Source organism: Sinocyclocheilus grahami, unplaced genomic scaffold (assembly GCF_001515645.1).
Source record: "Sinocyclocheilus grahami isolate Dianchi unplaced genomic scaffold, SAMN03320097.WGS_v1.1 scaffold698.1, whole genome shotgun sequence".
Taxonomy (NCBI): domain Eukaryota; kingdom Metazoa; phylum Chordata; class Actinopteri; order Cypriniformes; family Cyprinidae; genus Sinocyclocheilus; species Sinocyclocheilus grahami.
Window position 1 is genome coordinate 467,729 of NW_015505877.1, and position 13,531 is coordinate 481,259.

Below are 13,531 nucleotides of genomic sequence, written 5' to 3' on the forward strand. Positions count from 1 at the left end.
CGAGAAGTGATAAGGAAATAACGCGAGAACCCGCGTGCGTCAGACCGGAGTTCTCGCGAGCAAGACTGTAATTATTAAAATATATATATAGCCCGCAAATAGTCTGTTCCGCAAAGAGAGTTGGAGGTAAATAATTTTGCAGTAACTGTTATGCTGATGTTGTGGCTGGGGAAGCAAATGTTTGTGCTTGTTTCTGTATGATATAATTGTTCATATATCTATTAAAATACTGATATTCTGGTCTATAACTCCTCCCCGAACTTCTCTCTGCCCTGTATCTTGGTCTCTCATTGGCTGTAGGTTATCGCCGATGTGCTTTTCAGTCAGAACTCATTTCACACAGCGTGATTGTGAATCGCCGACAGCTTCAGATATTAAGCATGCCAAATATTTTGCGGGCGTCGGCGATTCCCTCAGATCGCGTCTTTGATAATTCACACTGCGTGATTGTCACTCACGTGAACGAGCACCGATTTGCCTCCGATGTCGGGCAAATGTCGGCGATTTTGCAAAACCTGTCGGCGAGTGAAAAATCGGGGCTAAAATCGTGCAGTGTGAACTCGGCATTAGAGGGAACATTGGTGTGAACTTAGTTTGACCATTTTGAGACTTTTATCTTTAACTTAAGTATTACATAATGTTGATGCCAGATTTATAATTCATGATGAATAATCTTTTTGTTTGTACCCATAATGCCACAATAATACATCAAGAGAAAAAAACATGATCAGATGAGATGAAGCACCTTTCAAAGCATTTAATTTACTGAATTATGCAAAAAAATAGGCATAAATAGCTATTCAAGTATTAAACTTTCCAGCAAAAACTGTGCTATTGGAATGATTCATGTAGGATTTTGTTCATACCAAAGATGAAAGTAACCCAGATGAATGCATAATAACTGTTACATTTACAGAAATAAATGACTCACCTCCTCTTGAGGCAGACCGGGCCGCAGCTGAATCTTTGTACTCTGTGAAAATCCAAAACATGCAAGTTGACAAACACATTCACAGGTTCCCGAATCACATCTGATTAAACGCTGGGCTCTTTTTGTGTTTGCCCTCCGAGCACACTGGTGACTCTAGAGAGATGAGCTGTGGTAATTACACTCGTCAGGAGTAGTTTGGAGTTAATTCATTCTAATTACATTTAAAAGAGAGAGAGAGAGAGAGAAAGAAAACAAGCTCCCCCTTATACTTATCAGTAATTAAGGGCCCCAGGCTGTTTTAGTTTCACACAAACTTTGGGAATAAAGATAAATATAACTATACGGACTAGCAATACCGAAGAACCTGATAAAATGCCTCTTAAAATGATTAATTCTCAATTCAAATACATCTAATAATATATAACTCCACTGACAGTCTGATTGTGTCCTATTTGATTGTCTTTACATGTACACACCTGTTCAGACATTTGGGGTGAATAAGTGAAATCTATTTTTTTAAATGTTATTCAAAGAATCTCTTAAGTTCACTAAGGCTGCATTTGTTTGATCAATCAACAGTAAAAACAGTAATACTATGAAATATTATTATTAATTTAAAGTAATGGTTTTCTATTTTAATATATTTTACAATGTGTCTTATTCCTGTGACGCAAAGCTGAATTTTCAGCATTTCTCCAGTCTTCACTGTCACATGATCCTTGAGAAATCTTTCTAATATGATTCAAGTAACATTTATTATTATCAATGTTGAAAAAAGTGGTGCTGCTTAATATTTTTTGTGAAAACTGTGATACATTTTTTTCATTTATTTATACATTTATTTGAAATAGAAATCATTTGTAACGACGTTACAAAGTCAGTCTATATTCTCACTTTTGATCAATCTGAATAAAACAATGAATTAAAAAAGAAAGAAAGAAAGAAATGAAATATTGAACTTTTGATTGCTAGCGTCAATGCATAGCGGAGGACGTTTACCTGGGGATTTTGTTTTGCTAGCTCCTCTATTTTATGCCACATTTCTTCCCGCTCCTTAAGTTTGTACTTCTCTCTAATGAAGAACAGGAAAACAGAGTTTAGGATATGCCAGAGAAAACCACTCGTAAATGTATGTGGACACATATGGTTGCCACAACTTGCTTGGTAAAATCTGTTTATAAAACAAACAGACCTTCCATTTAACCAAATCAAAGACAGTCAACTGGGTTTCAAAATCTAGAGAACTGCTTATCTAGACATCGTCTCTGGGCATGTGCAAAATAACAACTGCTGGCAAGATCATCCCAGACAGTTCATGTGAGAACAATCGTACAATCTTCAAATCTCCCCCATATTCTCTCTTTCTCCCCTCATTCACTTACTTCTGCTTCTCAGCCTTGTACTGCTGAGTGCAGTCATCAAACAGCTTCTGGTTCATCTCCATAAAGAGCTTGAGAGCGTTGTAGATAAGCCCATGGATTGTCCTGCAGGAGGAAACACAGCTCTATTTGAACAGAACGCTTTTTTCTTATGGTGTTTTGAATATGATATGTCTTAATGGAAAATCAGGTTGTGACAATTCCAGAAGTGAAGTTTGATTAACAAGTGTGGCTGTACTTGTTCCAGTGGCTCTTGGAGTTCTTGTAGAGAGCGGGAAACATGATGGGGAGGATCTTGGCGGCATTGTCACTGATCAGGCTCATGATGTACTCATTGTTCCAGTAATACAATGCTCTTTCAGCAACCTAGAACACACATGATCATTACAGATCACCGTTACACGCATATATGCAAGTATTATAAAGCTTATCACCTTGGTAAGATAACAAGTCTCTCAATGCTCAAGGAGTTTGAAAAGTACTATAATGCTGTAATACCTGGAAGTGTGGACTTGATACACACTTGGCAAGCTGTCTAAAGAGGGGCTCCATGACTTTAACAAATTCTGAGGGCTCAATGACATCCAAGATTTCCTCCAGCTCATTCAGAAACATCACCTCCTTGGGACTGTGAGTCTTGGGCCAGAACTTTAGCAGGCCCATAATCACCTGATGCAGATGAACACAGGAGGCGGCAAATAGCTGTGAGAAAGCCATGTTTGCTCTCTATGCACTAGCCATGCTCAAGTTCACCATGAAAAGAGAATTCAAACAGAAAAACTTGAAAGAAAATGTTACTATTAGTGACCGGAAACAGCAAAGGTGCAGTTATGCTAAGGCTGTAATCTTACGGGTTCAGTGAGGCTGCTGTCCTTTTCCAAAAACTGCACCACACAGTAGGCCAGCTGAAAGCACAGGAAATTACTTTTTTCCAAAAAGACATTACAAAGAACACAACAGGATGACTAACACTGAGCCACTGCTGTTCTTCATTCTATTAATACATTGTGCAAAACATCATAACCTATAAGACTTAATCATAATATATATAGACTATGGACACAGAGGAAGGGGTGGGCGATATGCCAGCAAAAAGTATTTTTTTCTAATGTGGTTATGCAAAGTTCATGGGCGTTTTGACCATTTTCAAATATCACTGTCAATGAGAAAATGTGAAAGAGCTTGTTAGAAAAAAGGTACATCTTCGTGGTCTAAAACTGACCCATAACCAAATCCCCTTAACTAGTTACCTTGCTAATGCTGTAAAACTTTACTTGCGCTTGCCCTGACACTTTAAAACATGGCGAGAAATAATTGAACATATTACCTCAAATCAAATCAAATCTGGAATAACCATTCCAGATGAGTCAAAAAGATCTCTAATATGCTGTAGAGTAACAGCAATAATGTTCAGCTTTAAAAAGAGAGAAGCTTAATATTTTGGTTCAGTTTTTTTTTTCAAATGCAAGCAAATAAAAATTTTATTTTTCATCACATAAGCAAAAGTGCTCCTCAGCTGCATGCTAATATTCAGTAATCCAGCACAATTGCGAGTATTTTTCTCCAACAAAAACAGCCCCAAAAGAAGCTAAACAGACAAGCTAAACTTTAATAAAAACAGTGAAACATCCCAGTGGTGTTGAACTAAATGATTAGCTCTCTTGGAACACCACCCAGCCAATCAATTTTAGAACTGTGGTTTAATGCAGTTATTGAAAGTTTTGAGAATACTGTGACTTCCACAGCAAAGTATTTTGCTCATAATCATCCACCCCTATAAAAAAAACAATCATTACTACATAAAAGTCTTCAACAAATGAGTGTTCTCCTTAAGTGTACCTGTGGGTGATGGACGCTGAGAGACTTGACTTTGTGTAAAGGCAGTAGCACTCTGATGAGAAACATTTTGTGCTCCTCTTTCAGTGGCAGGGCAAATCCATTAATTATGCTGTGGGAAAAACATGAGACCGGTCATGTGACAGACAGTTCAGCAATAAGAGAAAGACCTCCTCTCAGGTTTGTCATGGCAGCACTGATAGTGGTCACACTAACCTTCCCAAGATTTCTAAGAGCTCCGCAATCCCATTGTGATGCTCCGTCTCGTATATAAACCTACAGTGCGAGATCAAGGACATCGACTCAATGGATGAATTCTGGAAGAGCTACCCATCTCACCTTTTGAATGCCAAACTCGGCTGATTTAAAGACAGACTTGTTACTAAGAGTTCACAGTTTCTGTCTACCATTACAAAGTTTATGAATGAGAACATATTTAGTGCAAAATGAACCAAACGCAAAGGTGGATTAGTTTGGCGGACAGCTTGCCTATAAAAAATATTGTTGATCTGCCGACGGATGTAGGCTCTCAGTCCCAGGAACTTTCCATAGATCCTGTGCAGGATGGTTTTTAGGAAGTCCCGCTCTCGGGGGTCTTCACTGTCGAAAAGCTCCAGAAGCTGAAAAGAAATAAGATGACCTGAAGTCATTAGCATAATCATAAAATGTGTTCTGAGACCCAATCCCAGTAGCTATGTTTACATGCATCCAAATAATTTGTTACTAATCAGATTGATGGCTCAATTGGTCTGAAAGCCTTCAAGTAAACATCTCAATCAATCCGACTGAGCTCGAGCTAAATGAAATTTTGTTTGGATTAAAAGGGGTGGTGTTGATCTGAAATAATCAGAAAACATTAATCATGTAAACGCTTAAATCCAACTACTTTCTCAATCGGTTTCAAAAATACCATGCCCACATGAGCAATGCCTTGATGCATATTTTTACATGACGTTTTATGTCATAAGAACGTGTGTTTATTGACGTCTCATGTCTAGACTAATAAAACATTCAAATGCAACATCACTTACCTCATCATCACCGCATCTCGCGCACTACTGATGACGCTCCCTGACGCACTCCTAACATTCGATTGTACCATTTTTGCATTCAAATGCAAATGTTTATTTTAAATTCGACTAATATTCATTCTTTATTCACAGTCTCCTCATCACAGGCAGGCACAGCACTCAATTCAGCATGTTCCTTTTCTGCAGAATGCGATATATCCGCTCAACCAATCACAACGCACAATTCCATGCACTGTAAACAGTAACAACCAATCACAGCACACAATTCCATGCACTCTAGACAGTAATGGCGGCGCTTTGAATACACCCGGCATCCTAGTTTTCCTCATCTACTTTGTGATCAACAAACAAACAAAAAAATTAGGGCATAAATCGCATGTGATTGTCATGCGCATCTTGTCAGTAAAGCCGGTTCTGTGATTAATAGTAAATCTCCATCACTTGCTTTCAGATGGACCATTTAATACACAGAGCCGTAGATCACTGCAATATCACGTTCATAATCGCAGATGAGTCGCACTTGATTATGAACGCGATATTGAGTAGCTTGTCAGTGTAAGTGTTTTTATTAATGCCATTAATGTTTTTGTTAATACAGTTTATAGCACTAGTCAACTAAATGAATGTAACATGGCAAAGATGAATGCACTTTTGGAAGTTGAATGTAAGGGAAATGTCATTTTGGAATTTCTGTGGTTTAATGTGATATTGTTGTTCATGTATGTTCATGATTACATTTTCTTTTATTGTTGTAATTAATTTATAGAATTAACAAGATGACCCGCTGAATTCTTTTTGGGAGCGATGACTGATTGAATGTATTTTTAGTCCAGTGCCTGTATATAAGATTAGTATTGACTAAGTTCAGAGGCTGTCATATGTGGATCAACTTACTATGTTGTGTATTTTCAACAGTTTCAATATGAAAAATAACTTTTATATTGATTCAATGGATTTATTGCATTTTGGGGAAAAAATTATAATTTTATAATAAATCTTTGAAAATCAAAGTCTGGATTTTAATTTTTAATGTTATTATAACCTAAAGATGCTATGTGAAAGTTTGAAACAGAAAATAGTGGTTTTCATCTTGCCACTTTCATTTTTACTCAAATTAATCAAAATGGATTTATAGCTTTTTGGAACAAAACTCTTCATATGTAATCTTATCGAAGTTTATTATAAAAGCTGAGGTTTGTTTTTTACTGAAAAGTTATATTTTAGCTGGTGTCAATGATCTAATGTTGCATTTGGTCAGACTCAGCCCATTGCTTTACTTGAGTATATTATATTTTCCTATTACAGCTGCAGGCTGAGGAAGATCATGAAACACACCAGCAAACCCTAAATCAGACAACAGTTTACAGTTGTTTTTCAGCGGTAGCAGAAATATGACAAACGTTTGGGTGAAACTTCTTTACTTTTTTTTCATAATTTTATTACTTGCGGAAAAACTTGAAACACAATTTTAAATAAGTATAAAGAATGGCATTGATTTTTGTACATTTTACTTTTGTTTGACTTTATTAATCATTTGCTTTGGTATCGAAATTGGTACCGAGAACCGTGGATTTTCACTGGTATTGGTACCGAATACAGAAATGTTGGTACCGTGACAACACTAACACTCATGGAATGATTCTAGGCCGATAAAATTCTAGGCCCAAAATCCTGCTCTCTAGATATCAGTCTCACCATCAGTCCATGTAAAACACCACCACCAACAAAAAAATCCTCGATCCACCAGAAATTTCAAAGTGCACAAAGTGATGCTGGCATGGTGATTATACTCTTGCTTTAAACTTGACTTCGTATTCTACACAGGCAAGTGCTGATCTCTGCACTGCAACATGCTTGTAAACTTGTAACAGCAGCTGGTCTCAGTTTCCTCACTGGTACTCACGGCAGAGGGAGTGTGTAGCTTCCTCTGATGGTGTGCTGGTGAGGACAAACTGTGTTGCAGCTATAGGCCAGAAGAAAGTGCACTCACCGACATTACAAACTTTTGGTCGATGTATTTTTTGGCAATGTTGGGCTGAAAATCAGGTGACTCCAGAAATCTTAAGAAGAATTCATACACCAGCTGAGGAAAGGAGAAAGAGGGGGTGAGGAGGAGAGATAGTAATAAAGCTCAACACTAATACATGATTAATGTATCTGTCTGGTCCTCTTTGCCACCAAAACAAGAAATGCTGTCAGTTCCTGAACAAATAGGCTTTTTAATCATTTGAGACAGATATTTTGTTCCAAAACCTAGTGAACTGCTTCGCTGCAACCTCACTGGCAGGGAACCTCAGAATTGACTGCAATGCTCTATAAAGGCAGCAACTCTGTGACCTACACAAATAGCACTCTTTTTGACTGACTTTAGCATGGTGCTAAAGGTAACAACAAATACAGAAAAGTGGAATTTGAATTTGATCTTTTTATCTCCAAAATACATATTTCAGTATTGAATGATATTTTTACATTCAATATTTGGATTTATTTTCCCCTGAGATTCACCACAAAGGACAAATGTGATGCTGCCACTGGATTTGGCCAAATTCAAAAATGTAAACTTCTGCCAATGGAGGCTGTAGAACAGAGCAATATAGTTTTGTATCCTCATGGCTTGCAAAGCAGTTTAAGGCTAAAATCGTCATAATATAATAACATAAACAGGCATATGAAAAGGAAAACACCAAGGACATCCAGCAACATTCACTGAAGAGTTGGATAAATGACATTTCAAAAGAAAACAAGAAAATGAGCATTGATAATATGAAGCTGCACACACACCTGCAGGTGAGGCCAAGCTGCCTCTAGAGTGGGTTCGTCCTCTTCGGGGTCAAACTCTGCTCCCGTGGGGTTGGAAGAGGGCGGCAGAGTCCTGAACAAGTTTACAGAAAACTGGAAAGAAACACACATTATCTGTCATTATATGAACAGAGAAACTATCCATTCTAGGAATATACTAGAAGTACTGTAACAAACCAATATAATATTTCTATTTAGTATGTCATAAAGCAACAGGCATGAGAGACCTTAGAGAAAAAAAATGTACAGGTAAAAACTAACACATAGAAGAGTTCTCACAATACCTTTTTTCTAAAAAGGTAGAACCCCCCCCCAATAATGATTGCACACTGAAAATTCAACTCTAGAAACCTCACTTCACACAGTTATAAACAAACTCCACAGAAATATAACACTGAAATGCCTTCCTTTTTTAGCTCTCATTATGAATCCAAGACATAAAATATGTATGACCTCAAATATCAACTCCCACTGAAGTGACAAGTGGTAAGATACTACTTATAACTCGTGTCCCAAAATGGCTGAGGGGAAGGACAGGAGTGTTACTACTGCAGAGGGGCGGCACTGCTCTCTCTGTCAAGATGACGCAATGTTTCGAACACAGCCTCAGTCGCTCAGACCTCCAGACAGGAGAGGGAGGGGCGAGACCTTCTCTCTAACACCTCACACTGAGACGGGAGAGAGGGACATGAAAGTCTAATGAGTACCTGACAGTATGGAGGACGTGAGGGGTAAATGTGCATCTAAAAGCCAAGAGGTTCTGATTGCGACTAGGGGTGCTCCGATCAGGATTTTTGAGACTGATCACAGAAAGCAGTATCTGCCGATACCGATCACAATCTTTTTAAAGCCTTCTTTTTATCATTTATAACTATTTATGGTGATACTCCAATCAGGATTTTTATACATTTATTCAGGGCCTGAATTTCATTTTTGAAAATGGGGGGAATTCCCCTCTTAGGTGACTCTTGTGAGAGGAGAAGCAGCTTTCACACAGGAGTCCACTACTGATCCGTGGCTGTTTACCACAAACACAACATTTATCCATTATTTTGATTTCAAATCCAAACATGTTTAAACAACAAATATAAGCATTATTCAATGCTTTTTACTTTTGCATTTACTTATATATTAAGTTGCTCAAGCAAGTGGCAAAACATTTTAACTACTTTTCTTACGTTATCACAAACTTACCATTGACAGAAATAGTCAGCTCTACTGCCTTTCCTTTTGCATTTAAGGGTGCTTTCACACCTGTAGATTGATTGCTTTGCTCCGAAACAGGGATTCAAATTATTACAATGTTGCTTTTTATTCTTGGTGCGGTTCGCTTTCACTCGGCAAAGTTTCTAAATGGACCAAATTTGTTAATACAAGTCTTGCGCGAGTAAACTGTTCTCTCATTGGTCAACGTTTCACGGTTTATTTTCCGGGATTCCACCACTGTCACCCGTCAGGATGGAACGACAACAGCTTTGCGGGCTTATTGTTGTTGTTTTTTTTGTAGCTGTCCTTATATTAATTTATAATTTTGAGCAGGAGTCCAGGATTCATCGTGAAAACATTTTTAAAACGCACCTACTAGGAAGAAGAGTAATAAGACGGCATTATAAAATGAAAGTGTGCTTTTTTATTTTGAATGGCGAAGACGTGCACACCCACAGACATTCACAGACAAGCTTTTCATGGAACTTACGTAATTACCCATCATACATTGTGATATAGCCTGGTTCGTTGGTCCGTTAGATCGGATTGCTTTCTCACTACAACCGAACCACTCCAGAGTTAGTTTTCAATCGAGCCGAGACCACCTCGTTCAGGCGATCTCGGACCGATTGTTTTGGCGTGGATCCGAGCGCGATTGCCGTGTTCACATATGCCCAAACGAACCGAGCTAAGGGGGGAAACGCGCCAGGTTCCGAAACAACGGGCCAGGTGTGAAAGCACCCTAAATCTTTATTACAAGCAATTCTGCGGTTCATAAAGAACTTTGTTTTCCTTCCTCCACGAGTGCCATCTATTATTGATAGATGCACCACACCTGGGACGCACTGCCGGACAGCAACCGTGTGCAGGGTGAATAAGTCATTTAATGAAGAAATATGAAGGCGAGTACCTCACCTTCAGCATTATCATTATTTCACCTGCGCCGGACAGAGACTGAGACGGTGCCGCTGCATGTCGTGCCAAACCTCTCACTGCAGCGTCATCAGCTTGAGATCGGCCTTTTTAGAGACCACCGATCAAACATCCCAATGCGATTATCGGTCGATAGTGAGCGGTAGCCGATCAATCGGAGCACCCCTAATTGCGACTATCTTACAATACAGTCGCAAGATTTATTATTGGGATTATGGCTCTCATATATTAAATGTTCACAATATAACCCAGATCATTTTATATCACAATGCATCTCAATGACTTTATTGCGCTTTTTTTGTCCGTTAAGTTTCTTAAAGCCTGTGTTAGTAGCATTTCCCTACATGTCCATGTATGTAAATATTGCTGTGTATTAATGTATCTTTGTATTGGTGAATATAATAGAAAATAGTTAAATATAATGCTTTATTTGCACTTAGTTTAAAAAAATATATATATTGCTATATCGCTGAGCCCTATTTGGGACACAGCAGATCTCCTCTCTGAATTATGAATGGCTGCAAGGAAACGCAGGTGTCTCGGCCTTGATTTATGATGGCTAATTACCCATAATTCCCTGGTGTACGTTTACACTTGAGCAGATTTTATCCTGGGTCTGGCTAGTAAATCACCTGTGCGTCGGTCAGGCAAAAGCCATTACTGTCAATTGGTCACAGAGGATGTGATAATCCAGGATCCTGAGCACGCACGCACTGTCACGATCTAATGCACTGTAAATGTCGGATTACTAAAAACAAATAGGCCTTCCGCAACGCAAAAATTCAAAATCTGACATTTTCCGGAACAGGATCCAGCAGGATCAAATTAAGTACTGGTCATAATACTTGCATAATAATGTTTGATGTGAGCAACAGTGTGTTTTGCTGCAGCAGCGCCGATGGAAGCGGTTCACTGACTGCGCATCACAGCCACACGCGCCACAGTTACGTTTGGGATAATTTTATTTTAAATGCCATAATGTCAGTTGAAAACATTGCAATTGTGTTTTAAAATACAACAACGACCACCACGAAACCATTTAAAGAGGCGCGTTCAGCAGGTCCCCGTGATGGGATAGGAAACAGTCAACAAAGTAAAATGATCTCAAACGAGCTCTCTTCATTTTATCAAATGATCATAATCACATCTACTAATTTTACAATCCTGCTACTAGCATTTTATTCAGACTAAATCCCCTTTAAATCGGGTGAGAAAGCGGGGGTTTTTTTTTTTTTGAGTAACTTTTGCACATTCTGTCATGCCGGGCTGCATAGACGCATTTTGCAGCATTAAGGTTAACGATTAATCGATGAATTGATCGTTAATTTAAACGACGATCGATCATGGAAATGATCGAAAATTGACATCCCTAGTTGCATCACAGATTTAATGTACAATAACTCTGAATCCTCCATGCCTCGTAACTCCGAATGAGTTCTTGTGACTCACGTGAAAGGTGAATCACGCAATGCAGTGCAGCTGATGCATCACCTACTATGCTCACAATTGAGGGATCTCAAGATGGTAGGAGAGGATTAATGTTGCCATGGAAACTAAATTAAAGGGGCAATATTCCATAAAAAAAAAAAAACGATTATTACATTTGAGAAAACTGCCAAGTGATTTTTGAAATGCGGTACTTGTGCACTCAAGAGTGATAGGGTGGTGTGAACTAAGCCACAAATTGCTTACATGCACAGGCATCATGTATGACAAGCAATGGGGATGAGTTGCTGTGTGTGTGCTTAGGACATATTTGTGCCCCCTCACCATGATGACAGCTTCAGGGTAGATGGACTCTGTGACCACATCGCGGTTGTGTGTAATGTACTCCACCATTTCATTGAGGCCGGCTCGTTTCACCTCTTTGTACTTGAGATCACTTAGTGGATCAGTCACAAAGTCGAAAAGCACGCAGCACTGCCGCAGTTTCTGGACAAACAGTTCTTCTCGATCCATGGGTGGGGCATCTGGAATTGGAGACACAATAAACAAAACAGCCTAAATGACACCTGTCAGGCAGGAGATGTGCAGCAGGCAAAACAGTCAATCAAACCAACCTGCAAACCTCCAAGGAAAGATTTCCAGATCCCTTACTGTGCTATTTCACACCAACGCACAGTTTAAAACAAAGCTTCTATTTGGGAGGCTCTCTGGTCCCCCACAGTTTCATTTACACCTTCCTCTCACCTTGATTGTGAACCTCATTTGTCTGTCTGTGTGTTGTGATCTGTGTGTCCCTGCATGAGCTTGTGGAAAATAGCACTGTTCTGCCAAGGCAACACACTGCTGCAATTATGAGCGGGTCATAATGGCTGGACTGGAATCAGGTGACCAAGTGCTGGGGATGAGCGATATACTGAATATTTGATTTGCTGATTATATAAGCTGCCGTTTAAAAGTTCTGGATTGGCAAGTTTTTTTTGTGTTTCTGAAAGAAATCTCTAATATTCATCTGCATTAATTTGATTAAATATACAGTAAAAAGCAATTTTGTGAAATATTACAACCTAAAATAACGTTATAAAATGTTTTATATTTTAATGTAATTTATTTTGGTAACAGCAAAGCTGTATTTTCAGCATCATTACTCCAGTCTTCAGTGTCACATGATCCTTCAGAAATCATTCTAATATACAGATTTGCTGGTCAAGAAACATTTATTATTATCATTAATATTAAAAACAGCTGAGCTGCTTAATATTTTTGTGGAAACTGTTTTTTTTGGGGGTTCACATAAATAAAGATGTTTACATTTAACTATTCACTAAGCAAAAAAATACTGTTGAAAACAGTTGATTAACTTTGTTTCTTGCTTATTTTAAATGTATTTAGCATTTTGTTAATAGCTATTGTGTTTTTTTCTCCCATCAAGCCATTAAAGAGAAAATATACAAAGAGAAGATAGGCCGAAAAATAGATATGATTGTTTTGCCTCTTTTGCCAAGTCATACTAAGTTTTAGTGTATGTTTTACTAGCAGCAAGGAAAAAAACATTTAGACAGCAAATGTTATGCAACTTGCGCATGCATCAGGCTAACTCAAACTCCAACAAGTGGTCCTGAAATATTTGAATCAGTAAAACAGCTGTAATTTCTCATTTTAAATATCACACAGAAGACATATTAGGTCTGACAGTGGTTTTTGTTAAACAGACCCTGTCCATCGAGATGGACAGCACAGGGTAACGAGGAAAGGACGGGGGATTGATCCACTTTTGAGCAGCGATGGGGACAGAATGAAAACGAAGGACTAAAATCTGGGGCACAGATGACAGCTTCAATGAATCTATAATAAATGCGATTCACAGAGAGCTGCACTGCAGCAGCTCCATCAGAACATTCTAACTTCCCTTTCACATGTCACCAAACACAAAGAGCACAATGACTGAAATGACAAATAATAACAAACAAATA

General features: G+C 38.5%; 1 protein-coding gene across 1 annotated transcript in view; it reads right to left on the reverse strand.

Annotated features, from left to right (window-relative positions):
• ppp2r5d (protein phosphatase 2, regulatory subunit B', delta) overlaps positions 1-13,531 on the reverse strand; it is a 53,332-nt gene that overhangs the window by 5,711 nt on the left and 34,090 nt on the right. Inside the window, exons 3-14 of the mRNA XM_016243714.1 lie at positions 11,886-12,085; positions 7,959-8,069; positions 7,168-7,260; positions 4,636-4,766; positions 4,363-4,422; positions 4,150-4,258; positions 3,162-3,215; positions 2,809-2,979; positions 2,549-2,676; positions 2,314-2,415; positions 1,931-2,003; positions 932-973 (exon numbers count right to left, since the gene is read on the reverse strand). Coding sequence (XP_016099200.1) covers positions 932-973; positions 1,931-2,003; positions 2,314-2,415; positions 2,549-2,676; positions 2,809-2,979; positions 3,162-3,215; positions 4,150-4,258; positions 4,363-4,422; positions 4,636-4,766; positions 7,168-7,260; positions 7,959-8,069; positions 11,886-12,085 — 1,274 coding nt within the window. The remainder of the gene's footprint in view (positions 1-931; positions 974-1,930; positions 2,004-2,313; positions 2,416-2,548; positions 2,677-2,808; positions 2,980-3,161; positions 3,216-4,149; positions 4,259-4,362; positions 4,423-4,635; positions 4,767-7,167; positions 7,261-7,958; positions 8,070-11,885; positions 12,086-13,531) is intronic.